We start from the raw sequence: 27,694 nt of genomic DNA, 5'->3' as shown, positions 1-27,694 counted from the left end.
TTCCATGGAATACATGTTTTATTGCTTTTGTCAATAATTTTACAAAATAGAACATTACTATTTATTGCACAAATATATAGCAGTACAGGTGTCTCTCCTCCCCTCCCTGCAGCAGTAATGTCTCAGGCATGAGCCTACCCCAACTCCCCCCTTTCCTTTCCCCTCCTCAACATAAAACATTTACTTAATAATTCTAGTTTTCTCTTTCAGTCAGAATTCTCTAACAGCAGCTTTAATTCTAAGCTTTCAGTCGAGATTCTACAACACTGACTCTAAATTAGGGCGTATTCACACCAGCACCATTTGTTTCAGTTAAAACAGGCTCTGGTACGAACTCTAGAGTGGTGAGAAAGTGATCCGGTTTTGATCTGACCCAGCTATTAAATATACTAATTTTATTTGAGCTAAACTGCTGATAACGCGCAGTTTAATCTGATATATATTAGGCAGATTATGCTTATGACCCCAGCTATGAACAAACGCTGTCTCTGCTGCTCCATGCTGTTTACACGTGCAGTCTGTGCAGCGTTCACTTAACAGATATATGCTCTGGAACACAGAATCTTCTCGCTATATTTACTGGTACTTTCCTTGTCCCTAATGCCAGACAAGTCTGACCAATCAGAGGACACAGCCTGCTCACGTGGTTTATTGGTGCGCATTTTGGTGCGTTCAGGTTTATGCCTGTGTGAAACCAAACCAAACCAAACAGAGGGAGAAAACGCTCCAAGTAAACAAACTCATCAACTGATCCGGACCATAGAAGCCAACTACAGGTGTGAAAACGCCCTTAGAACTTGGACATCATCCTCAATTCTAGAGCTTCAGTCAGGGTTCTAGAACAACTTTCTCTATTCTAGAGCTTCAGTCAGGGTTCTAGAACATCCTTAATTCTAGAGCTTCAGTCAGGGTTCTAAAACAACATTCTCAATTCTAGATTTTCAGTCAGGGTTCTAAAACAACATCCTCAGTTTTAGATCTTCAGTCAGGGTTCTATAACAACATCCTCAATTCTAGAGCTTCAGTCAGGGTTCTAGAACAACTTTCTCTATTCTAGAGCTTCAGTCAGGGTTCTAGAACAACTTTCTCTATTCTAGAGCTTCAGTCAGGGTTCTAGAACATCCTTAATTCTAGAGCTTCAGTCAGGGTTCTAAAACAACATCCTCAGTTTTAGATCTTCAGTCAGGGTTCTATAACAACATCCTCAATTCTAGAGCTTCAGTCAGGGTTCTAGAACAACATCCTCAGTTTTAGAGCTTCAGTCAGGGTTCTAGAACAACATCCTCAGTTTTAGAGCTTCAGTCAGGGTTCTAAAACATCATCCTCAATTTTAGATCTTCAGTCAGGGTTCTAGAACAACATGCTCAATTCTAGAGCTTCAGTCAGGGTTCAAGAACAACCTCCTCAATTCTAGAGCTTCAGTCAGGGTTCAAGAACAACATCCTCCGTCTTAGAGCTTCAGTCAGGGTTCTAGAACAACATCCTCAGTTTTAGATCTTCAGTCAGGGTTCTAGAACATCGTCCTCAGTTTTAGATCTTCAGTCAGGGTTCAAGAACAACATCCTCATTTCTAGAGCTTCAGTCAGGGTTCAAGAACAACATCCTCATTTCTAGAGCTTCAGTCAGGGTTCTAGAACAACATCCTCAGTTTTAGAGCTTCAGTCAGGGTTCTAGAACAACATCCTCGGTTTTAGAGCTTCAGTCAGGGTTCTAGAACAACATCCTCAGTTTTAGAGCTTCAGTCAGGGTTCTAGAACAACATCCTTAGTCTTAGAGCTTCAGTCAGGGTTCTAGAACAACATCCTCGGTTTTAGATCTTCAGTCAGGGTTCTAGAACAACATCCTCAGTCTTAGATCTTCAGTCAGGGTTCTAGAACATCCTTAATTCTAGAGCTTCAGTCAGGGTTCTAAAACAACATTCTCAATTGTAGAGCTTCAGTCAGGGTTCTAAAACATCTTTAATTCTAGAGCTTCAGTCAGGATTACAATATTAACCTAAATTCTAAAACCTTAGTCAGGGTTCCAAAAAATCAGCAGTATTCTAGGACATAAGCTTTCAATAAGCTTAAATAAGGGTTCTAGAACTCTAGTCAGGATTCTAGAGCATCATCTATAGTTTTAGAGCTTCAGTTAGGGTTCTAGAGCACCATCTTCAATCGTAAAGCTTCAGTCAGGGTTCTAGAGCACCATCTTCAATCGTAAAGCTTCAGTCAGGGTTCTAGAACAACATCCTTAATTCTAGATTCTCAGTCAGGGTTCTAGAACAACATCCTTAATTCTAGATTCTCACTCAGGGTCCTAGAACATCCTTAATTCTAGAGCTTCAGTCGGGGTTTTAGAACTCCAGTCAAGACTCTGGAATATTAGTCCTAATCTAGAGCTTCATTCATATGCTCAAATTCTAGAACTCCAGTCAGGAATACAATATTAACCTAAATTCTAAAACTTTAGTTGGGGTTCCAGAACATCAGCAGTATTCTAGAACATAAGCTTTCAATAAGGGTTCTAAAACTCTAGGCAGGATTCTAGAGTATCATCTATAGTTCTAGAGCTTTAGTCAGGGTTCTAGACCCAAAGCATTGTAGAGATTCAGTCAGGTTTCTACAGCACCATCTTCAATTGTAAAGCTTCAGTCAGGGGTCTAGAACAAATGCTTGAATTCTAGAACTCTAGTCAGTATATTATTACGATATTTTTTTATTATTACAAAATTTCTTCAGCCTTAATTTTAGAATTTCTAGAATTCAAGGTCAGGGTTCCAGAACATCAGATCTTGTTCAAAGAAATTTAGTAAGGGTTCTAGAACATTAGGTCGTATTCTAGCGCTTTAGTCAGGGCTCTAGAACTCCAGACATCAGACTGTTAGAGGAATTACAACTGATATTCTAGAGTCAAGATTGTAGAACCTCAAGATCTTGAGCTTCAGTCAGGGATCTAGAATGCTAATCAGGATTCCAGAACATTAGTTGAAACTAAAACATCAATTAAATTCAAGTTCAGTCTTTAGTTAAGATTCTAGAACTTGGGTTCAGATTCTACCTCTTCGCTTCGCTGTGTTCTGTCGGCTCTTTTGAGGCTCCTGGATTTGGCTCTGGGTCCCGCAGCGCTCCTCTAATAGACAGCAGTGATTAAAGTGAATAAAACTGGAACTCTTTACAGTGATACACATAAACACACACACACACTTTGTGCACTATGACCAGACATCTGGTGGTGGCAGTAAACACAATATTCAAAACTATACACACAGACAACAGTACAGCCACATCTGTCCAAGAAAGACGTTTAAAAATGACTCAGCGACGTGTGAAACACTTCCACACACCAGAGCGGGAATACAGACTCAACACTGAAATCCCAAATCCTCAGAAAGTGTGCTTCAAATACAGAGATCAGTATCAGAACTGATGAAGAATCAGAGACTCTGTGGAGTCTGTTCTGTGGAGGTGTGAAAGGATGGGACACTATAGACACATCACAGTCTTTGGAACTGAACTAAATATGGGTTTGGGAAAAGATCATCTCTTCTGGGCAACAGTCTCTCTCTCTCTCTCTTTTTTTTTTTTTTTTTTTATACCCAAGCGTCCTCCTCCATTTCTGTGGCTGTACGTGAAAACAGCCGTTTTTACAAGGCACGCTTAATTAAACCTGAAGTAGAACTTGTACGTTTTAAAGGGCGTCCAACACGACAGCATGTATGAACGTGAAACATGGCATCATTCTGAAGACACGTTTATGAATTTGTGTTAAAGCACATTCATTTTTAAGCAATCAGTACAGTGCAGTGGCTTCAGGACCGCTCCCAGCCAACTGTATGATCTATTAATGATGTTTTATTATTATCATTAATAATGAACATTCTAAATAAAAAAAAAAAAATACAGTAAAATGCTGTAACAGCAAATAAAAGAAACCAGAAATAAAATAAAAGTTTAATAAAAGTTAAACAGAGAGATAAAAGGAGTCAGTTGGGCTGCTGGTCTTTAATGTGGCCTGTTGGGTTTGTCGTTGGTACCTTGTTCTTCCACACCGTGCTCCTCTCACCTCCGGGTCAGCGGGGGGCCCTGCTGAGTCCAGCCCAGGCCGAGGCCCCAGTGCAGGCTGCTCTGCTCCAGCAGGAGGGTTTCACTGTACTGTTGGGGTCTCCACAGCACCAAAAGAGTAGAATAATCTCCTCTAGAGAGCGGTCTCTACATTAGTCTTATCACAACCGTTCTGGGCTCCTTCCAGGTTCACCCTAACACAGGCCACCTTCTCCTGACTGCACAGAAAAACAGAGAGAGAGAATAAGGACATAGACTGTCTAATTAACAATTATAACAATTCTGTCTAGTTGGATGTAAAAAAAAAGTCATTTATTGTTTTATAAAGGCTTTATTAGCAGTGTATTTAATCTGCATGCAAAAATGTGATACATTTAGTGTAAAAATTAGACATAACCGGAAAAAAAAATTGGCTGAAACAAGAAACCTTTTCCAAATCTTATATCTAAAAAACTAAAATATATATATATATATAATATAATATAATATAATATAACATAATACAACATGCCTGTCGAATTGAATGTTGCAACAAATTAACATTTTCAATTTTTAAATATTTTTTTTGTTTTTTAAGCCTATTTTATCTGCATTTCAAAATGTAAAAAATAGTGTTAAAATTAGACATACTTGAAAAAGAAATTGTCTAAAAGAGAATAAAAGTAAAAATACTATTTTTTTTCTTACTAATATTTTTTCCACTTTTTTTTTACAACTGTATAAATTACAATGCTAAATGTATTTGTGTATTTTATCTTTTTCATACCAAAAAATAACTGGCTGAAACTGAATAAAAGGCAACATACCATTTATTTTTACCAACCATTTTTCCACATTTTTTTACAACTGTATAAATTACAATGCCTTACAATGCCTAAATGTATTTTTTCAATTCATATTTTATTTAAAAAAATATGAATTGAATCCTAGCATCACAGTAACACTGCAAAATTACTGCATTTGAGTACTGTATACAATATTTTAGTAAAAATAAATAAATAAATAAAAAAAACATGCTGTCTGTTAGGAAGGAAAACTACCTCTCACTCCTCTTCATGGTGTTTGATGCAACAGCTTTCCATGCAGAACTCTTGTTCATTTCATCAGTTATATTAACAACTGACTGATCAACACTGCATGCAGCACACACACACACACACACACACACACACACACAAACACACAATGACAAAAATAAATAAATAAAACATTACAATGATACCAGATAGGGACACCAACACACAAATTAGGGAATGGCATGGAATGCAACACAATAAGCACACATATCATATCATACGTTTGAGACAGCACATAATAATAATAATGCTCATTAATGCTGGATGAATTCTTTTTAAAAAAGCCAAACACGTCTGCCCTCATTCTGCTTTGGTTAAACTCTGGCTGGTTGTGAGAGGATTGCAGTGCAGCTGTGAGATTAAATCAGGCCGCTGTGGTTAAAATCAGCACTCAGTTCTCTCTTACACTAAACTCTGACTCCTCTTCATCCGCTCTGAAGGAGAAGGCTGCTGGTCTGTATGACCTGCACAAACGTAGCATTTAGCACACCTGAGAAACAGGTGCCTGCAGTGCAGCACATACAGGGCCATCTCAAAAAATTAGAATATCTTAGAAAAGTTACTTTATTTCAGTAATTTAGCTAAAAATGTGAAACTCATATATTATATAGATGTATTACACACAGAGTGATCCATTTTAAGCATTGATTTCTTTTATTGTTAATGATTATGTAATGCAATAAAAACCCAAAAATCAGTGTCTCTGAAAATTTCTATATTATGTAAGACCAATTGGTACTTTCTGCAGTGTGGGCAGTGTGCCAAGTCCTGCTGGAAAAGGAAATCCGCATCTCCATAAACGTAGTCAGCAGAGGGAAGCATGAAGCGCTGTAAGATTTTGTGGAAACACAAAACTGCACTGACTTTAGACTTGATAATAAAACACAGTGGATCAACACCAGCAGATGACATGTCTCTCCAAACCATCACTGATCATCAGTAAATTTTACATTTCATTTGTAAATCAAGGGATCAGAGTCTGGAGGAAGAGAGGAGAGACACACAGTCCAAACTGCTTGAGGTCTAGTGTGAAGTTTCCACCAATCAGTGATGGTTTAGAGAGACATGCTGATCATCTGCTGGTGTTGATCCACTGTGTTTTATTATCAAGTCTAAAGTCAGTGCAGTTTTGTTTTTCCACAAAATCTTACAGCACTTCATGCTTCCCTCTGCCACTGACAACTTTTATGGAGATGTGGATTTCTTTTTCCAGCAGGACTTGGCACACTGCCCACACTGCAGAAAGTATCAATTGGTCTTATATATAATATTCTAATTTTCTGAGACACTGATTCGTGAGTTTTTGTTGGCTGTAAGCCACAATCATCACCAATAAAATAAATAAACGCTCAAAATAGATCACTCTGTATGTGATACATGTATATAATATATGAGTTTCACATTTTGAACTGAATTACTGAAAAGATATTCTAATTTTTTGAGATGGCCTTGTAGAAACTTCTGTCGTACTCATTAACTCAGTAGTAAGCTCAGTATGAGTTTATTCCCCAGGCATTAAGAAACTCAGTGTTACTTGTAACCAGTGTGTGCCTTTAAGTTGCTTCCCTTGTAAAAAAAAGTTGTGTATTTAACCCTCCTATTATGTTCATTTGTCAGGCACAGAAATGCTGTTGACCTGATGCATGTTTAACCATCCAAAAAATGTCTGAAACCCACAAAAATCCTCATTAGCAGTGTAAATATTTAATTGCTCAATCCATTACTAATGATTCTAGCTATATTTAGTGCGATGGTGTTCCTTACCTCTAACAGGTAATGCTTTAATTAGGATTATTTACACATTTTTCATAAAAAAATACATATTCATATTTTTTATTTAATGTTTCACTACTTTGTTACTTTTTTGAAAAACAGTAGTTTTACATAACATTGAAAGATAACATTGCAATTTTGTTTTAGTTGTAGTTTTTGCAGGGGGTGGTCGTAAATATGTGAGCTGAACCATTTTCATATTATGTTGATTACATTAATTAAAGCAAGCAGAAGAAGTTTCATACTGAAAAAAAAAATAACTGTTTTTACTAGATCTTCGAACTTTAAATAAAAAAAATATAATTGAACAGGAGGGTTAAATATATTAACAGTGAACTTAAAATATATGTGGAATGATTAGAGTATACTTTTTCCTGCTTATATTTACATTTTTACCTAATTAAGCAGTATTTAAATATACTTTAGTCGGCTGTGCTAATTTTGGACTAGAGATGTATTTATACAATAAAAATGTATATTATGTATTAGGGGTGTCACGATTTCGATATTTAATTGAAATCGATCGAAATTATGTCATGGTCTCGATCCCTCCCTCTAAGCTTCACAAGAACGTGGGCGCGCAACGCAAATAGCGCAGCTCACTGTAGCCGATGCTGCGGACATTGTGACTGTTCAAAGAGCAGCCCTTTCTCCAAAGAATATGAACATTCTTTTCTTCTTAAAGAAAAACTTGAAAATATAAAATTAACAGTTGTTTTGTCTAGCCTCAAATATGTTAATAGTTTTGGTACCTTAAGGAGCATCTTTCTCTCAGATAGAGTTAATAATATATCTTTATTAAAGAAAAAAACTTCTCATTCTCAGGGACCGAGTCTTATATTTCATGTTTAACTGTTATAGTAGGATAGAGTTCAGATTGTTAAGGCTCTAATTGTTATATTATTTTGTACCTGACTGGTCCTGTATTTTTTTATTATTTATTTTGTTATGTTGCACATTGCTGTTTTAATAGTGCACACTGCTGCTACCAAAAAAAGCCACTAGATGGCATTACATATATATCTTAATTTAATTATTTAAATTTGACCTTTAGTGCCTAATGGGGTGTATTACAGATCACTTGAATCACTTTGCATCACTTATATCAAGCCCACCTTTTGAAATAAGATATTGTAAATTTGATGAATCAAACCAATGACTGACCAAAGACTAATCTAAAACTGGCATAGGCCTCTCTGCTGTCAAAAAAGAAAAAAGAAAATCGAGAATCGAATCGAATAATGACCCTAAAATCAGAAATAAAATTGAATCAAGGATTTAGAGAATCGTGACATCCCTACTATGTATTATTTTATAAAACTGTGCTTTTTGGAATAAATAAAGTATCTATCTATCTATCTATCTATCTATCTATCTTTTTTATGATAAAACTATACTTTTAGTAAATGTGTCCTAAGAGCCGATATTTCTGCAATAAAACGTAGTGTACTTTAGTCAAATTTGTTAGCAAAACATAAAACATAATTTTGTGTTACTCATACTAATTAAACTGTGCTGATAAAATTACACTTAAAAAGTTAAGTGTAGTTGGTATAGTGTAGGTAAAAATATCTTTTATCAGCTGATCCGTTCAGCAATGAGATATCTTTCTTTTTTTCCAGTTTATATACAGTACACTCCTCAAAATGAATGTTGTGTTAAATCTATACTTTAATCATACTTTTAATATGTTTTAATGTTCTGTTTGGACAGCTTATGCAAATACAGTTACATTTTATTAAATAGTGGCGAAAATAACATATGACTAGTATACTCAGTATGAATTTAGTGCAAATTTATATCATTTTAAGTACCAAATTATGTACAAATTAGTGGTTCCAAAAATAACATAACTTACGTACAGACCAATTAAAGCATAATTTAAGTATACTTTATTTTTTTCACAAGGGTTAATAAAGATTAGGGGTGGGCAATATTATATCGTATACAATATATTGTGACAGAAATATCATGATATTAAAAATCCATATCGTGATAATAGGGCTGTTCTGTCTTAAAAGTAGTCTATTATTTACTGTGAAGCTTTAAGTGTATTTATTGTATAATTGTTTTAGTTTGCAGTTTCTATGCATGCACTAAATATTCTGCAATATTTTTTGCTGCATTATATTATTTTCTGCTATATTATATATTTTCCCACATTATGATTATTCTGTTATACTATTATACTATATTCCTGAAATTAATTAATTATTTTTCTGTTTTCCTATATCGCCAAGTATATCGTTATCACAAAAATACCCTGAAATATCGTGATATTATTTTAGAGTCATATCGCCCACCCCTAATTAAGAGTACTACTTTGTTTACTACTAACTGATAATGTAAGGTCAAACAGTTAAACTGTAGTTGGATTAAAGTAATGATGTCTATCTAACATACAGTAACTTCATATAACTGGTCAGTTTAAGTTTCCACTCACCTGCCGGTGTGAGACTGCAGTGGGATTTTTAGCATATTCCCTCCTCCTCCTCCTCCTCCTGCATACGACAGTCTCACCTCTTCCTCCTCCTCCAGACACTCCTCCGCTTCCTGTTCAGAAAAGAACCAATTACAGTACCTCTTGGCTTCATTTCTCAGCTGTGTACAAAAAAAATCATTCCGTATAAATCCTACACTGCCTGGCCAAAAAGTCTCCACCTGGATGTAAGTAAGTAAATGATGTGGGGGTTGATGCTGCAGTTGTTCTGCAGGTTTAGGTTCAGCAACAGTATGTGCTGAAAGAATGAGGTCAGCTGACTACCTGAATATACTGAATATAGACCAGGTTATTCCATCAATGGATTTTTTCTTCCCTGATGAACACGGCCATATTCCAAGATAACAATGTCAGGATTGATGGAGCTGGAATTGTGAAAGTGATTCAGGGAGCATGAGATCATCATTTTCACACATGGATTGAGAGAGAGTTCACCACAGAGTCCAGATCTTAACCTCATTGAGAATCTTTGGGATGTGCTGGATGGAGAAGAGCTGCTTTGTGCAGCGGTTGGTCAGACTCTACCATCATCAATGCTGCTGCAAGATCTTGGTGAAAAATTAATGCAACACTGGAATGAAATAAATCTTGGCTTGGCTTATTGAAACAACGCCACAGTGAATGTGTGCCTCAATCAAATATTAGATTGTGTGACCCTTTTTTTGTCCAGGCAGTGTATTAAAACTAATTTCACCATATGTGGGCTGTACTTTAACTAACTGTAATTTGGTTGTCTTCTATTACAGCCAGTAAGGGGTTAAAAAAACACATATATATATATATATATATATATATATATATATGTATATATATATATATATATATATATATATATATACATATATATATATATATATATATATAGAGAGAGAGAGAGAGAGAAAGAGAGAGAGATGTGGGATTTACAGTGAAAGACATACATCTGGAAATGTTGTAGTTGTTCTGAAAGAGTACAGATTCTATTGGAATTAAAGAAGTGATCACAAGAATGTACTACTTAAAGCTCCACTAGGAAGGATTGAGTTTTTGTGGATTAGTTTCTTTTTCTCGTTTTCTGGCTTTCCCAGACATATTCGGTCTCTTTCCAGCTTCTGCCAGAGTGTCTGTATGTTAGTTTGTAAAGAATGAACCAGTAGTCCTTGTAGAAGGAACTGTTAGAACTAAAGGTCGGAAAGCAGGGCGCAGTTCTCGCGAGCGTTGGTCGCGGCCGCCTCGGAAAACTTACAGAGTCTGGTTTGAGCTCAGAGGAGCTCCGGCACAGACACGAGAACACCGCTTTTCCTCCTATTACACCTCAATGCAGCGCTGAAGTGAGTTTCAAGCTGTAATTTTACTTCTTTAAAAAGATCAAAAATCATTGAAGAATTCCTACCTAGTGCTGCTTTGAATCTACACAAAAAGTCTAATAATTCTATTAATTTGACTCTGTATAAGGCTGAGCCCCGCTATTCCCTACCTGCTTGGCCTTCTTCTTCTTCTTGTCGTCTTCTTTCTTCTTCTTGCTTTCAGGCATCAGGTCATCCAGCCAGCTCAGCTCTCTCTTAGTGAAGAAGAAATCCAGAAGCTTCCGGATGAACACCAGCCCCAGCACCTGAGATACGGAGGAAAGCAAGAAGGTTCTCTTGTATTTGCTTTAAAAAATCAGATTAGATTTAAAAAATATATATAATCTGGCCTGTTTTTAGCTACTAAATACAACCCTGTTGTTATTATAAACCTATTTGACATGTTAATCTGTTCCAATAAGATGTAGACAGTTAAATATTAATAATAATAGATAAGCAAGAAGATAATAAGCCCATCTTTACCATCATAGGGAAGACGACGCGGGCGGAGGAAGCTTTGATGACCCACAGCAGCACAAGGCATGTGAGCTGCACCAGCGTAAAGATATGAACCTTCCACAGCGGCACGTAACGCAGGTAGATCAGATCCGGCTGGTGTTTCGCCGGCATGCCAAACAGTTTTATCCTGTCAAAGAACTGAGGAGACAAAAAGGATATAAGAGAAGAGAGAGAAGAGCAACAATCAATGTAGCAAAACTGATAAAAGAAACAACAGATTTTATTATCCCATCTGCTACAACAACTGTCTTACCTGTATGCCTTTCAGAGAAGAAACACCCATGTAGAGAAAGACCCCGTACAGCACCGGCATGGGAATAAACTACAAGCAAAACATGTGGATTATTAAATACCTATGATTAATAATAATGCTTTTTATATTTCACAACATTTTAAAAACATAAAAAAAACAGAATCCCACTCTATGTACAGCTCTGGAAAAAATAACAGACCATCTCAGTTTCTAAAATCAGTTTCTCTAATTTTGCTATTTATAGGTATATGTTTGATTAAAATGAACATTGTTATTTTATTCTATAAACTACGGACAACAATTTCAAATAAAAATATTGTCACTTAAAGCATTTATTTGCAGAAAATGAGAAATGTCTGAAATAACAAAAAAAAAATGCAGAGCTTTCAGAGCTCAAATAATGCAAAGAAAACAAGTTCATATTCATAAAGTTTTAAGAGTTCAGAAATCAATATTTGTTGGAAAAACCTTGGTTTTTAATCACAGTTTTAATGCATCTTGGCATGTTCTCCTCCACCAGTCTTACACACTGCTTTTGGATAACTTTACGCCTTTACTCCTGGTGCAAAAATTCAAGCAGTTCAGATTGGTTTGATGGCTTGAGATCATCCACCTTCCTCTTGATTTTTTTCCAGAGTTTTCTTTTATTTGGTAAAATCAAAGAAACTTATCATTTTAATATGGTCTCTTATTTTTTACAGAGCTGTATTGTATTTGCCAACACTTGGCAATTTTTGAGCTTCAAGTACCTAGAGGTTAAGTAGGTCCTCCATGTCTGCTCATGCTTGGTCAGTAATGGTACAAATATTCCAAGACCAACTCTGTGGTCAGAAACTGACTAGTGATAATGGAATGAAGGATTTGCTTGTTTGACTATGATAAATTAGAAACAACTGTAAAAGTATAGCTTTAATGTGTTACCTTGCTAGCATAGAATAGGTAATATAGCTTTTGTAGTTTGGCTGTACCTGAAATAATGAGGTCCTCTGAGCATTCTTTCATTTCAAAAACATACATCCTTCTCGGTAGAGTCAAAAGCAAGTTGACTATGATTCATATTATTATTTTTATTAATTCATTATTAATGTTATTTTTTATTAGTTAAATGGTTCTGGATGTCCATGTATTTGTATATGTGTGCATAGCAGCATTTATAATTATAAGACTGGATTATAAGACGCACTAATAAACGTCTATATTCTGGTCTATTTTCTGGTCTTTTTTTATACATTAGGTGCACTGTGTTATAAGGTGCATTGTGCAACACTATTAAGGAACAGGGGTGTCGCCATGTTTTGCTTCTAAATCAGTAGAAGGGTAACTAAGTTAACTAAAGTTAAGCTATGTAAACAAAACTGTCATTTTGATGCCAATGCTGCTCCAGCAGCACTAGCTGGGGTTAGCAGCAGGCTACAGGTCGATAATACTCCTTTCTGAATGTCAAAAGAGCTGGTTAGCGGCTAATGCTAATACTGCTCCAGAAAACTAAACTGAAACTCCTGTATAACACTGTACTTCAGCGGAGTGGTTTTACTGCTCCTTAATACCTGACTGGTAAAATTTATACATAATGTGCACTGGATTATAAGGTGCACTGATGATTTTTGGGGAAATTAAAGGATTTTAAGTGCACCTTATAGTGCAAAACATACAGTAGTTTAAAGATGTAAAAAAGATAAGGGAAAAGGTTAAAGAAAGGTATAATGCATATGTAAAATGCATTTGACCATCATCCTATCTTTATATAGGAAATAGAATAGTGTTCCTGGTTACTTACTGGTATGACAGATGTAGCTGTGGTTAGACTAAGTGCACAGTTGCTACACTCAGCCTGAAGCCCTTGTTCTAATACATCATCTATTTATGGATGTTAATGGTCCACCTGCCAGTGCTCTATATTGTAAGCCACAGTATCACCTGAGTATCATCCTAACCTTTAGCACTGAAGTCATAAAGACGGAGCAGCCCATCAGAGTGAAGATCAGGACTCCAGTGAGGCGCTGTTCTCTGATACCCAGGAACTTGGGCTGTTCCCCCGGAGCTGAACAGCTGGACTCCAGCTTCAGGCTGTTCACGTGGGAGATGGACAACACAGTCGCTGCCACGAACCACGGCAACCCCATAATCGAACACACACCCAGCATCACCGCCACAACCAGCAGATCCAGATGATACCCACAGCCTTTCTGCAGGGAGGGAGAGATATGAGACATACACAGATTCAGGATTCAAGATTCAAGATTTTTATTGTCACATCACAGAGTACAGGCGTACATGTGAGTGAAAAACTTGGGTGCAGATTCCCACCAATGTGCAAAGAATAATATTTACAAGAAGAATAATACACTATACACTATAGACAAATATTGCACAGAACAAATATTGCACAGATGTAGATATGCAGATATCTAGAGTGTGTGTGTGTGTGGAAGTGAGGAAATAGTCCAGTAGGTGACAGAATAACTAAGAATAAGTGCAGGTAAGGAATGAGTTGAGTGGAAAGTACAGGAGGCAGAATGCTGTATACAGTAGCTAACAATGATCATAAAAATTATATGGACGAAACCACAAGGCATCTACACTTACTGACTTACCGTATTTTTCGCACTATAAAGTGCACCGTATTATAAGGCGCACTATCAATAAACATCTATTTTCTGGTCTATTTTCATACATAAGGAGAACAAGATTATAAGGCATACTTTAAGAGACACTGTTAGAAACTTCTAATTCAGCAGGTCTTGCCGTTGGGTGGTGGTGGAGAGGTTATCTAAGTTAAGTAAAGCTAAGCTAAGTAAACAAAACTGTAATAAAAAAGACTTTATGTTAAAGTCAATGGAGCACTGGACGTAAATCTACTCAGATAGTAAAGCGCTTCCGTTTATTTAGAGTAAGTTTAGAGTAACGAATTTCTCCAGCACTATGGCTGGAGCATTAGCATTAGTGACTAACCGCTAGCGGTTAGTGTACCGGTAAGACAGGGTGATATTAGCTAGTGGTTTGTCCCATGTAGCTTGTTTTAACACAGTAAACACGCATTCTACAGTCCGATATACTCACCTTTGAATGGAAAAAGAGCTGTTCCAGCAGTGCTAGCCAGGGTTAGGAGAAGGCTACGGGCTGATAATATTCACCTCTAAGCGGGGAAATAGCAGTTAGCGGCTAATGCTAATGCTACTTCAGTCTCGTTGCTGAAGAACTAAATCTCCTAAATATCTGGGCATACATTCACACACCAGGGCATTTTTTTCATGTATCCAATTTTCTGGGCAATTTATAAAATCCAATTTACCTGATCTCTATGTTTTTGGACTGTGGGAGGAAACCGGAGAAAACCCACGCAGACACAGGGACTTGAACCCAACCCTCCCCAGCGCAGGGAGGTGAATATGCAAACCACTAAGCCACTGTGCCACCACCTAACAATTATAACGGTGTAATCTGCATACTTGTACCACTAAAGATTTAGGCGCAATCCCATTTCACTTCCCCTTCCCCTTGGAACAAAGTTACACTTGAAAAGGGTTACACTCGAAAAGAAGGGGTAGGGTTAAGTGGTAGGGCCAAGAGGAGAAATGGGATTGGGCCTTAGCCTAAAGGTGTTTAATTTGACACACAAACTGCCACTGTTTGACCTTCTCAAGGTTTTTACCTTTGACTTCTCCCCTGGGCATAGCAGTGATTAATGCCCACTACCCCGGGCATGCATGCTCACTAGTGTGTATGTGTGTGTTCACTGCATGGACAGGTTAAAGGCAGAGGCCACATTATTTGGTGAATATGGTAAGCTTGTCTTGTCCTACCTTAAGCTTGTGCTCTTTGCGGTTGATGATGACTGCTGTGATCTGCTGGTCCATGAAGATGAGGATGGTACAGAGAAGAGCAGGAATAACAGATACAAGCATCGTCCACCAGGGGTTACTGTCCAGTGGAGAGATGAACCAGCCACGGTGCTTAGAAGTGGGCTACGCACACAAACACACACAGAAGGTCTGATTTATTATGTTTTTTTTTTGTGTGTGTTAGTTTAAGCTGCAAATCAGATGTACAGTATTGTGCAAATGTTTTAGGCACCTGTGGGACATTTAGGTAAAGAAAAGCTTTTTATCTGTGAAGTAAATGTTTTTCAGCTCAGTAAAACACCAGCATAACAATAAATACCTTAAAACATTTCCTAATCTCTCCCAATCTGAGTTTAATAGAGTTATTTCTAGTTCTCATCATATCAACACCTGGTTTCATCCAATCATATTGATGTTAAATCAGGTGAGCTGCTGATGGAACTGAACATATCGTTGCTGTTCAATGAAAAACACTTATCTCCAAAACAGCAACTTTACAGGAGAGAGAAAAAAAACTTGTAAATTTTCAATGGAAGTCAATGTAAAATAAGTTTATTTCAGGTGATTTTTTTTTTTTTTTTTTTTCCCAGGTTTATTTAGTATTTTTATCATGTAATTATACAGAACAAAATCCAATCCAGTCAGACAGAACTAAGCAGAACTCGGGGGAAAAAAACAGCAAAAAAAGGATAGCTAAGACATATAGTATCCTAAAAAAGAGAAAAAAAGAGAAACATATATAACATAATAGAAAGAAAAGAAGGAAAAAAAAAAAAAAAAAAAAAAAAAACAATTATAAATATAGTAAATAAATAGTAAACAGATTACTCAGGAATATCAAAGGATTGTAAGCTTTTCACATATGCAAAGAAAGGTTCCCACATTTTCTTATAAGTGCTCAAAGAACCTCTAATGGTGTACCTAATTTTCTCCATTTTAACACATCTCAATATTTCCATAATCCACTGAGAGTGTGAGGGTGGGGAAGAGGATTTCCACCTCAGTAAAATTAAACGCCTCGCCATAAGTGTAGTAAATGCAATAAAGTCTGCTTTATACTTTGAGAGTGAAATATCTATAGGGGGAACACCAAAAAGAGCAATTATTGCATTAAGGTCAAGGGGAGTCTTAGTACAAATGGAAATAGTTTTAAAGATTTCTGACCAGTATTTATGAAGTAATGGGCATGACCAAAACATATGTACATGTGTGGCTGGGGCTTGGTGACAACGATCACATGAAGAATCAACATCAAAAAATTTTGCTAATCTGACTTTAGTAAAATGAATTCTATGTACAATTTTACACTGAATCAGCCCATGCCTTGCGCAAATAGATGAGGAATGAATGCGACGTAAAATAATCTCCCAAGTCTCAGTTGAGATCTCACTCCCCAACTCCCCCTCCCACTGTCTTTTAATGGAAAGAAGTGTACTGGGACATAAAGAATGGATTAAATTATATAATGTGGAAATAAGTCCACTGGCTTTTGATAGGGGAGTTACAAAACTATCTAAAGAAGTAGTGTTTGGGAGGTTAGGAAAGATGGGATTTACACTGCGAGCAAAACTACGAATCTGAAGGTATCTAAAGAAGTCCCGTCTGGGGAGAGTATACCTCTCTGAGAGCTGTTGAAAAGATGCAAAAATATTGTCAATATATAGGTCTTTCAGAGTGTTGATGCCAAGAGTGGACCATGAACCAAACGTGCCATCCATTAAAGAGGGGCTAAAAATTGGGCTTGGTGTTATAGGGGTAAGAGATGAAACAGTTTTCAAATTAAAGTGGCGTATGAATTGGTTCCAAATTCTGAGTGTAGACTTGACAATAACATTTTCCAATTTAAGTGAAGAAAATGAGTCTAAGGGGGCGTGAATAAGGGAAGTTAATGAGGCAGGTCTAGAGGAGGAAGCCTCCATATTTAACCACGATGGGCAACTTGGTGATTTCTCCAGTTTAATCCAGTATTGTAAAATTCTAAGATTGGCTGCCCAATAATAAAATTTAAAGTTGGGCAAAGCCAAGCCTCCAAGAAGTTTAGGTCTTTGTAGTAAAGCCTTACTCAATCTAGCAGTCTTTTTGTTCCAAATAAATTGTGACACCATGCCATCTAATCTGCGAAAGAAGGACAGAGGCAGAAAAATAGGTAGGCATTGGAAGAGGTATAACAATTTTGGCAAAGAGTTCATCTTTACCGAATTAACCCGTGCTGCAAGAGATAGGGGTAATAGTGACCAACGCTCAAAATCCTCTTTTAATCGGGTCAACACTGGGTCATAGTTAGAACTATACAGTTTTTCAAACTTATCTGTAATTTTAATGCCAAGATATGTAAAATTATGTAAAGCCACTTTAAATGGAAAATTTTGCAATGGATACTCACGGGCTGCATTATTTAGTGGAAACAATTCACTTTTATCTAGATTAAGTTTGTATCCTGAAATTTTACCGAATGAAGAGAAAACATCAATCACTGTAGGAATAGACACAGATATATTAGATAAATACAGAACAAGATCGTCTGCATAAAGAGAAAGCTTATGCTCAACCCCATCCCTAATTACTCCTGTTATGGAAGAATTTGATCGAAGTGCAATGGCTAATGGCTCGATCGCAATAGCAAACAATAGAGGACTCAAATTGCAGCCCTGACGTGTAGAGCGATGCAGAGGAAATTGTTCTGAATAAGTGTTATTGGTTCTGACAGAAGCTGTAGGGTTAGTATAAAGCAATTTTACCCAGGTAATAAATTTTTTGCCAAATCCAAACTTTTCCAAAGTGTAAAAAAGATATTGCCATTCCACACGATCAAATGCTTTTTCTGCATCTAATAAAATTATAGCTTCTGGAGTGTTACAGGAAGTCGAATTATAAACTATGTTAAGAAGTCGTCTAATATTGAAAAAGGAGTGTCTATTTTGGATAAATCCTGTCTGGTCTGGGGAGACTATAGATGGAAGTACTGATTCCAAACGTGTGGCTAATAATTTTGATAAAAGTTTTAGATCGACAGATAATAAGCTAATGGGACGATAGCTAGCACAGGATAATGGATCTTTGTTTTTCTTTAAAATAAGTGAAATAGAGGCCTGTGTAAGTGTTGAGGGTAGTTTTGATAAGATAAATGATTCATTATACATGTCAATCAGGATGGGTGCTAATTTATCAATGAACGTACGGTAAAATTCAACTGGATAGCCATCCAGTCCTGGGCATTTTCCTGATTGCATAGAATAAACGACTTTCTTAAGCTCATCTACAGATATCTCCGCATCTAACTCCTCTATTAAGTCAGGGTCCACTCTTGGCATCTTTAACAAATCAAAAAAGTCATCCATAAGTGAAGAAAGACTGGTGGTCTGCTCAGACGTATACAAGGACATATAAAATTGCTTAAATTGTTCATTAATTTGTATAAGGTCATTTGTTTCACCAGATTGAGTTTGGATCTGTAGAATCTGATGGGCAGCGCAGGACTGTCGCAGCTGATGAGCTAATAGTTTACCTGCTTTGTCCCCTTGTTCGTAGAAGGTATGCCTAGATTTGAGTAGCAGGTTTTCTACATGAGCTGTAGAGAGGACATCAAATTCTGCCTGAAGAGTGAGACGCTCCTTAAATATATCGGAGGATGGAGAATGAGCATAAGCACTATCTAGCCGAGCAATTTGTTTAGTCAGTGTGGACAGTTTCTCCTTCCTAAGCTTTTCGCTGTATGCAGTATATGAAATTATCTGACCTCTTAAGAATGCTTTTAGTGTCTCCCACAATAATGATGGTGAGATTCCAGGCGTTCTATTAGTATCAAGGAAAAAATCTATTTCTCGAGAAATAAAGTTAACAAATTCCACATCAGATAATAGATTAATGCTAAATCGCCATGGTGGGCGTGTGCTATCTCTGTGCTTCATACATAGATCCATTATAACTGGGGCATGGTCTGAAATTACAATAGCATCATAAGAACAAGAACGTACAGATGGAATTAATCGATTGTCAATCAAAAAATAGTCGATACGTGTAAAAGTGTGATGAACTTGGGAGAAGAAAGAATACTCTCTCCCAGACGGGTGAAAAAGACGCCATGGATCAGATATGGAAAATTCCTTCATAAAGGATGAAATAATCTTTGCAGATCTCAGAGGTGTTCGAATTTTGGTGGAAGAGCGATCTAATGAGGGGTTGAGCCAGCAATTAAAATCCCCTCCAAGTATGAGAAGGTGTGAAGAAATATCAGGTAATTTGGAAAATAAAAACTGGAAAAAGTTCTCATTGTCCCAGTTGGGACCATAAATGTTGGCAAGCACTACAGGAGTGCCATGAAGTTGTCCCGTAATAACTACGTATCTCCCATTTGGATCTGTAAGAACATTAGTACAAATAAAATTAACCTTTTTGTGAATTAAAATTGCAACTCCCCTAGATTTACTCTGAAATGAAAAGTGATACACCTGGCTAACCCACCTTGTTCGCAGTTTGGCCTGATCAGACAATCTAAGATGTGTCTCCTGAAGGTAAACAATGTGTGCATTTAAGTGCTGAAGATGATGGAGCACTTTACTGCGTTTCACTGGTTGATTTAAACCTTTACAGTTCCAGCTACAGAATTTAAGTATACCCACCCCTGCTCGAGTTATATTAGGTTGAGCCATATATCAGATACAGAGGTACATAAAAGAATATCCTGGTATAAGAATGTACATACAGAAAACAAATACAAAATGTACATGCCAAACAAAAAAACAAAAAAAAGGGGGAGAAAAAAAAAAAAAAATAATAATAATAAATAAATAAATAAAAAATACCCTCCCTCTCCCTTGCTGAAGCGCTTCCCCAAACGAAACGCGCACAGAACCCATTTTGAAACTTACAAACTAACCTCCTTCTATCCATTCCAGTAGTAATGCTCCGTGAGATAAAAGTAATGAAATGAAAAACTATTAAATCCAGCACAACGTTTTAGATGAGAACGGCAATCACAACATAAAGAACACTAGCCATATCTTTCCAGAGAGTACCATTGGTTTAGTAACACTGGTGTCCAGAACGGACTGCATACCTAACGAGTCCAGCAAGGCATCTCTTGGAAAATAACCTGCACCTACGCAAGAGTATTTATTTCTTAATACTTGCGTTCACAAAGTCCAGTGCCGTTTCTGGGCTGTCAAACGTGTTGGTGGTTCCATCTGGCAGGGTAATTTTCAAGACAGCAGGGAACAACAGCCCGAACTTGAAACCAGGGCAGGTACGCAGCTGACGTTTCACAGGTGTAAATGCCGCTCTCTTCTTTGCCACAGAGGTAGTATAATCCGCGAAGATGAAGATTCTCTTGCCTTGGTAGTTTAGCGGGGATGCCCGGGAAATCTCACTTGCGCGGCGTAGAATTTCATTTCTCACATGAAAGAAATGAACTCTAATGACAAGGGGCCGAGGCGCATCTCCCTCTTTGGGTCTGACACGCAGTGTGCGATGTGCTCTGTCGAGTAGTGGCACCTCATCCATGTTTAGGAGATCTTTTAACAATTGTGCAACAAATGTAGTAGGACTATGAGCCTCTAGCCCTTCCTGAAGCCCTACTAGTCGAATATTATTTCTTCTGGATCTTCCCTCCAGATCCTCACATTTATCCATCAGCAGGCTCACCTGGCTCTTCAGCACGTTTACAGCTGATTCCAATCCCGTCAGCTGATCACTGTGCTCCGTGCACGCATTTTCCAGCTCGCGGATGGTCTGGTCGTGGGCGCTGATTTTTTGTACTAGAGGTTCTAAAGCATTCTTCATCTCTTTTTGAACGGAAGAAATTTCCCCTCTAAGTTCTGTTGCCAAAGAGTCAATTTTCCCACAGATGTCATCTTTTAGTGAGTTTAGCATACCCTGTAACAGGTCAACATCCGTGCTGCTAACGGTGTTAGCCACGCTAGCGCCGGATTCTGGCAGCTGAGGCAGATCAAGTGAGTGCGAGGCTTTACTGCGGCCTGCGCGCGCGGAGTCAGTTTTTTGCTTGGACGTTGACATACTTTCTCTAGGGTCGAGAGAAGCGTGCCAAAACCGACTCTGATAACTTCCTTACCGACCACCAGACACAGTTTGTTGACAAAGTTGTGTTAGAAAATCAATATTCACCGAAGTCTCACGGAGCTGCGAGGAAACACGTCCTACATGTTGAACACCTAGGCCACGCCCCTATTTCAGGTGATTTTGAAGAGTTTCTATTGGTCCGTTCATCAATACATTTTGGCACAGTGTCAGGGACAGTTTGTCTGTTCAAAAAAAAAAATGGAGATAAGTGTTTTCATTGGACAGCGACGATATACCCCTCTGCTTTAAAATCTTTTGTTGTTGCTGTTTTTATTTTTTTTTTATATTAATAACTTTATTTCCCATTTTCACCCCAATTTACAAGGCCAATTACCCAACCCACTCATTAGGACTCCCCCTATCACTAGTAATGCCCCAAAACCAGGAGGGTGAAAACTCTGCCTCTTTTTGAACTGCAGCTTATGCAGCATTGCCGAGTAGCATCACAGGGCATTTAGAGGAAAACGCAGCGATTCGGTTCTGATACATCAGCTCACAGATGTCTCGTGCTGATCGACATCACCCTTTGGAGTGATGAGGGACAAAAGGCACTACCTACCCACCCAGAGAGAGCAAGGCCAATTGTGCTCTCTCAGGGTTCCGGCAGTTGATGGCAAGCTGCATAAACAGGATTCGAACCTACAATCTCCTGATTATAGTGGCAGCACTTAGCCTGCTGGACCACTCGGAGCTTCTTGTTGTTGTTTTTAAAAAGAAAATCAATGTGTTTTAGTGTTTTTGGGCAAAATAAAAGCTTGTAAATAGGCTTGTAACCTTGCATCTGTGCACATATCACTACAACCACAATTTATACACTTATATTTATAAAACTAATAAACTGAGGACAATACTTTAGTATTTTAGTAATAATTTAACTATAAAAATAATAATAAAAAAATGAAAATAAAATAAAAATCACGTGTCTACGCATGAGTGTGTGTGTGTGTGTGTGTGTGTGTGTGTTACCTCAAAGCGGTCAGGTACGTTAAGTTTGGGCGATGGAATCCCCATCAGAAAATCCACCAGCACCATCACCAATATAGTCAGAAACACAGCAAAATCACTGATAGTGGAGCGCACCTACACACACACACACACAGGTACAGATATATACAAATAAAGACACAATTACAGTCAACACAAATAATGTCTCTGAATTGAGTAAATAACACAAAAAATAATAGGTGAGTAATTTGTGGTCACCCTGGTGGGGAAGTATCTCTCCGTTTTGAACTGCTTGAGGAAGGAGGAGAGGAAGAAGGTGGTGAAGAACAGGATGATGGACCAGAAGAGCACATCTGGGATGAAGGGCCCGTGGTGTCCACAGGCGGAGCCAACAAACTCACCGTGGAGCAGCTTACACATCTACACACCAACGCACCCACAAAAAAACACATTACCCACTCAACATAAACATGCTAAAAATTATTACACTGGTGGAAGAATAATCTATTTAGCAAAAACATGAGCTAAATGCTGTGCGTGTGTGTGTGTGTGTGTGTGTGTGTGTGTGTGTGTGTGTGTGTGTGTGTGTATATGTGTTCACTAACCGACACGTTGAGCTGATTCCATGGTATTGAATCCACACTGTGACCCGTGTTGTTCCACAGCTGCAGCGTCTCATTGGCTATTGGATCCGGAGCTGAACACTGACAGCTACAGGGCCAGAGAGAGACATATACGCGCATAAATTATACTCCAATTATTACAGAATAAGGTCTAGGGGTTAGGAATATTCATTCACTCTTTAAAATAAAAGTGTTTCAAATGATTTTTTTTGAGTACCACAAACACATGCAAATGTCTTAAAGGGCAACACAAATGAAATTACTGGAAAATGTAGCTAAAAACTCTGATCTGATTTGGTGTTCTTTTGATAGTGTATGATTTTACATTGAAATACTGTCTGTTTTCCAGCAAAACTCATGATTTTAAGGTTATGTTAGGATTAATTCATGTGATATGACATCAGCCTTCTGTGCACATTAACGCTTTCACATTAGCTTCTAGCTAGAGAAGCATTTTCCTAAACTGGCCCTGCCCATTATAGTGTTTCTCTACTTCAACACAACTGTCCATCTAATGTGTACCATTACCAGAATTAGCTAAACCTAAGAACCCGAAAGAGTATGTGAATGGAGGTGGGGCTGCCTTTGAGCCCCACCTCCATTCACATACTCTTTTGGGTTCTTAGGTTTAGCTAAGAATCCTCCTCCACCAGTCTTACACACTGCTTTTGGGTGACCTTGTTATATATATGTGTATATATACAGTGAGTCCAAGAAGTATTTGATCCCTTGCTGATTTTCTTTGTTTGCCCACTAATAAAGACACTATCCTTCTGCACTTTTAATGGTAGATATATTCTAACATGGAGAGACAGAATATCAAGACAAAGAATATAATTTTAAAGAATATATTTTAATTAATTTGTATTTCAATGAGGAAAATAAGTATTTGATCCCTCTTGCCAAACACACTCAATACTTAGTGGCAAAGCCTTTGTTTGCAAGCACAGCGGTGAGACGTTTGTTGTAGTTAACCACAAGTTTAGCACACACACCAGGGGGAATTTTGGCCCACTCTTCTTTGCAGATCCTCTCTAAATCATGAAGGTTGGTGGGCTGTCACTTGGCAACTCTGACCTTCAGCTCCCTCCATAGATTTTCGATCGGATTGAGATCTGGCGACTGGCTGGGCCACTCCATGACCTTAATGTGATTTTTCTTGAGCCAATCCTTTGTTGCCTTTGCTGTATGTTTAGGGTCGTTATCATGTTGGAAGACCCAACCACGGCCCATTTTCAGATCCCTGGCAGAGGGGAGGAGGTTGTCCCTCAGGATTGTGCGGTACATGGCTCCATCCATCTTCCCAGTGATGCGGTGAAGTAGCCCTGTACCCTTGGCAGAGAAACACCCCCAAAACATTATGCTTCCACCTCCATGCTTGATGGTGGGCACAGTGTTCTTGGGGTCATAGGCAGCATTTTTCTTCCTCCACACATGGCGGGTGGAGTTGAGGCCAAAAAGTTCAATTTTGGTCTCGTCTGACCACAAAACCTTCTCCCAATAACTTGGTTCATCTTTCAAATGATCATTGGCATACTTGAGGCGCGCCTCCACATGTGCTCTCTTCAGCAGGGGTACCTTTCGGGCACTGCAGGATGTGAATCCATTGTTGCGCAAAGTGTTGCCAATTGTTTCCTTGCAAACTGTGGTCCCAGCTGCCTTCAGGTCATTTGCTAACTCCTGCCGAGTGGTTGCAGGACGATTTCTGACCGTTCTCAGCATCATTGCCACCCCACGAGGCGAAATCTTCTTTGGAGCACCGGGCCGAGGTCTGTTGATTGTCATGTTATACTCTTTAAACTTTCTGATAATTGCACCAATAGTTGTTACTTTCACATCCAACACCTTACTAATCTTTTTGTAGCCCATTCCAGCTTTGTGAAGGTCAACAATTCTGACTCTGAGGTCCTGTGACAGCTCTTTGGTTTTACCCATGTTGGAGACTTGAAATCTGTGTGATCTGTCTGATTCTGTGGACAGGTGTTTTTCACACAAGTGATTAGTGAGAAAAGGTGGCTTCAGGTCAGGTAACAAGTTGATTGGGAGTGTCTAACTGGTCTGTAAAAGCCAGAACTGCTAATGAATACTAAGGGATCAAATACTTATTTCACTCCATGAAATACAAATCAATTAATATATATTCCTTAGATTTATTTTCTGGATTTTCTTTTTAATATTCTGTCTCTCCATGTAAGAATACATCTACCATTAAAAGTATAGAATGATCATGTCTTTATTAGTGGGCCAACGAAGAAAATCAGCAAGGGATCAAATACTTCTTGGACTCACTGTATATACATATATATATATATATATATATATATATATATATATATATATATATATATATATATATATAATAAAGCACTAAACCAGTCACAGAAACTTACTGTGAAAGGAAATTTGAAGGAGCATTTATTATTGTGTTTCACTATTAATCACAGATCCTCACCGTGATGCTGTAGTTTTTAGAAACGGTAGGATTTCTTTCTAGGCAAACTATATACTTTATGCTGATGTGTTGAGTCATTCTAGCGTAATTAAGGTTTTGTGTGTGTGGGGGGGGGGATCAAGCGTGCGGGAGCAGGGTCACTCTGAACCATGGGAGCCCAAAGGGAGCGTAAGTTGTGAAAGTGAAAAATGAGAGAAAAACTATTTTCATAAAAACACATTAGTTAATTCGATTTTATTAATAAAATTGATTATCGCCCAGCTATACACCAACTTAAAGGTTACATATAGGTGTCAAATTCAGAGGGAGCAAAATTGGCCCTGCTTCCTTCAGGTGGGTAGATGGCGCTCTCTCCCCACATCACTCCTAAGGTGATGTTCACATGTATCGAAGGAAATATGTGTTAGTCTTCACCCTCCTGGTGTGTTGGGGCATTACTAGTGATAGGGGGAGTCCTAATGAGTGTGTTGGGTAATGTAAATTGTGTAAATTGGGAGAAAACGGGAAAAATTAGAAATTACAAATATTTGGAACTGATATACAGAGATGACACAACTTGATGGTGGTCTCTATCTTTTTAACGTCTGGTATATTTTACTGGCCCAGCATAAAATATCCATTTTTTTTTTTTACTAAAGTCAGATGTACTGGTGTACGTGTGTCTCCTGACCTGTACAGCGTGAGGTTATCCAGGGTGTTGTGCGTGTTAACCGGGTAATGCTCGCCCAGGTGCAGCAGTTTCTCCAGAGCCTCGTAGATGAAGATAATGCAGATTAGAGCAGCGAAGGCCTCCTCAGTGAAGCGAGTGATGTAACACACCAGTGAGCTGGCGTCTGTGGCCACCAGCACTATGCAGAGGAAGGCCGTCCACAGGCCGATACTGCAGCGCAGCGACAGGTACGTCATCCCATAATCCCTAATACAGTACAAAACAGCAGTTAATGCATTGTGGAGATTTGGAAACAAAGCATGAAATAAAGCATGAAATTTACAATTATAGTGTATAGTTTTAGGGGCTGAAACAAAAATATATACAGCTCTTGAAAAAAATAAAATGATGAGTTTCTTTAATTTTCCCAAATTGAAAACCTCTGGAATATAATCGAGAGGAAGATGGATGATCACAAGCCATCAAACCAAGCTGAACTGCTTGAATTTTTGCACCAGGAGTGAGTAGCATAAAGTTATCAAAAGGCAGTGTGTAAGACTGGTGGAGGAGAACATGCCAAGATGCATGAAAACTGTGATCAAAAACCACCAGGGTTATTCCACCAAATATTGATTTCTGAACTCTTTAAACTTTATGAATATGAAATTGTTTTCTTTGCATTATTTGAGGTCTAAAAACTCTGCATCTTTATAGTTATTTCAGCCATTTCTCGTTTTCTGCAAATAAATGCTCTAAATTTTATTTGAAATTTGGGAGAAATGTTTTTTGAAGTTTATAGAATAAAACAACAATGTTCAATATAATCAAACAAGTGGTCTCTTTATTTTTTCCAGAGCTGTAGATAACACTGACTGTACTGGAATTATCCCCCCATTTTCACAGGTTCTGGAAAGTTATCATAAAAGATGTAGTAGATGAATATATAATTCTATATTTGGTATTTGTATTAGAAAAATAATTTTCAACATTTTAAACATTATTTAGAAAGATTAAGATTTTTAAAAAATTATCAAATATCTTTACTGTTTTAAAAGAAAGAAGACTGAACTGACTTTGCTCTTTCTGCACTGCAGCACTAGAGGGCACCATTGTAAAAGAAAACCACAGCCATAATCAAACATTAATCAAACGTGAATCAAAACTCACTCGCAGAATTTAAAGAGGATTTTCTCAAAGACGAGAACAGGCCCTGTGCTGCCCAGGATGGTCAGAGGCTGTCCGGCAAAGAGCGAAAACGCCACACCGGTCAGAGAGGCTCCGAATAACGACTCTATAGCACTCTGAGAATAAGAGAGAGACAGAGAGACAGACAGAGAGGTGGGAAAAATCAATGATTCTGAAGGCACTACTGATCAAAGAGACAGTCTAGTTCTCTGACAGTTCCTCCCACACACACACACACACACACACACACAAGCACACACACTGACTGACACATGCACTCACAGCAGGATACACAGGGTGAATAGGCTTTGTTTGTCCAGGCTGCTGCACAGGTCGTCAGTTCTCATAACTCACTTCTCAGACTGTCGACAGACACACACACACACACACACACACACACACTCACTCTAGCATAAATGAGCGTTTGTGAATGT

The 27,694-nt window shown here is 38.0% G+C and overlaps 1 protein-coding gene across 5 annotated transcripts in view; it reads right to left on the bottom strand.

Moving 5' to 3' along the window:
• LOC103028288 (sodium bicarbonate cotransporter 3-like) overlaps positions 1-27,694 on the bottom strand; it is an 88,725-nt gene continuing 61,031 nt past the window's right edge. For 2 of the 5 annotated variants that reach the window (XM_022671986.2, XM_049474894.1), the window contains 13 exons: positions 27,243-27,376; positions 26,097-26,342; positions 22,957-23,062; positions 22,610-22,771; positions 22,373-22,486; positions 15,293-15,454; positions 13,424-13,675; positions 11,490-11,558; positions 11,201-11,374; positions 10,849-10,983; positions 9,336-9,445; positions 5,084-5,176; positions 1-4,261 (listed from right to left, as the gene is read on the bottom strand). In XM_022671986.2, the coding sequence (XP_022527707.2) occupies positions 4,177-4,261; positions 5,084-5,176; positions 9,336-9,445; positions 10,849-10,983; positions 11,201-11,374; positions 11,490-11,558; positions 13,424-13,675; positions 15,293-15,454; positions 22,373-22,486; positions 22,610-22,771; positions 22,957-23,062; positions 26,097-26,342; positions 27,243-27,376 (1,842 nt within the window). In that variant the 3' untranslated portion in view covers positions 1-4,176. Of the gene's footprint in view, positions 4,262-5,083; positions 5,177-5,525; positions 5,584-9,335; positions 9,446-10,848; positions 10,984-11,200; positions 11,375-11,489; positions 11,559-13,423; positions 13,676-15,292; positions 15,455-22,372; positions 22,487-22,609; positions 22,772-22,956; positions 23,063-26,096; positions 26,343-27,242; positions 27,377-27,694 lie in introns of those variants that run through there. The other 3 variants (XM_049474892.1, XM_049474893.1, XM_049474891.1) reach the window with 3 other exon arrangements.

The sequence above is a fragment of the Astyanax mexicanus genome, chromosome 2 (genome assembly GCF_023375975.1).
Source record: "Astyanax mexicanus isolate ESR-SI-001 chromosome 2, AstMex3_surface, whole genome shotgun sequence".
In the NCBI taxonomy this organism is placed as follows: Eukaryota; Metazoa; Chordata; class Actinopteri; order Characiformes; family Acestrorhamphidae; genus Astyanax; species Astyanax mexicanus.
Note: the sequence above shows the minus strand (reverse complement) of the source record. Positions and strands in the feature narration are given on the sequence as shown.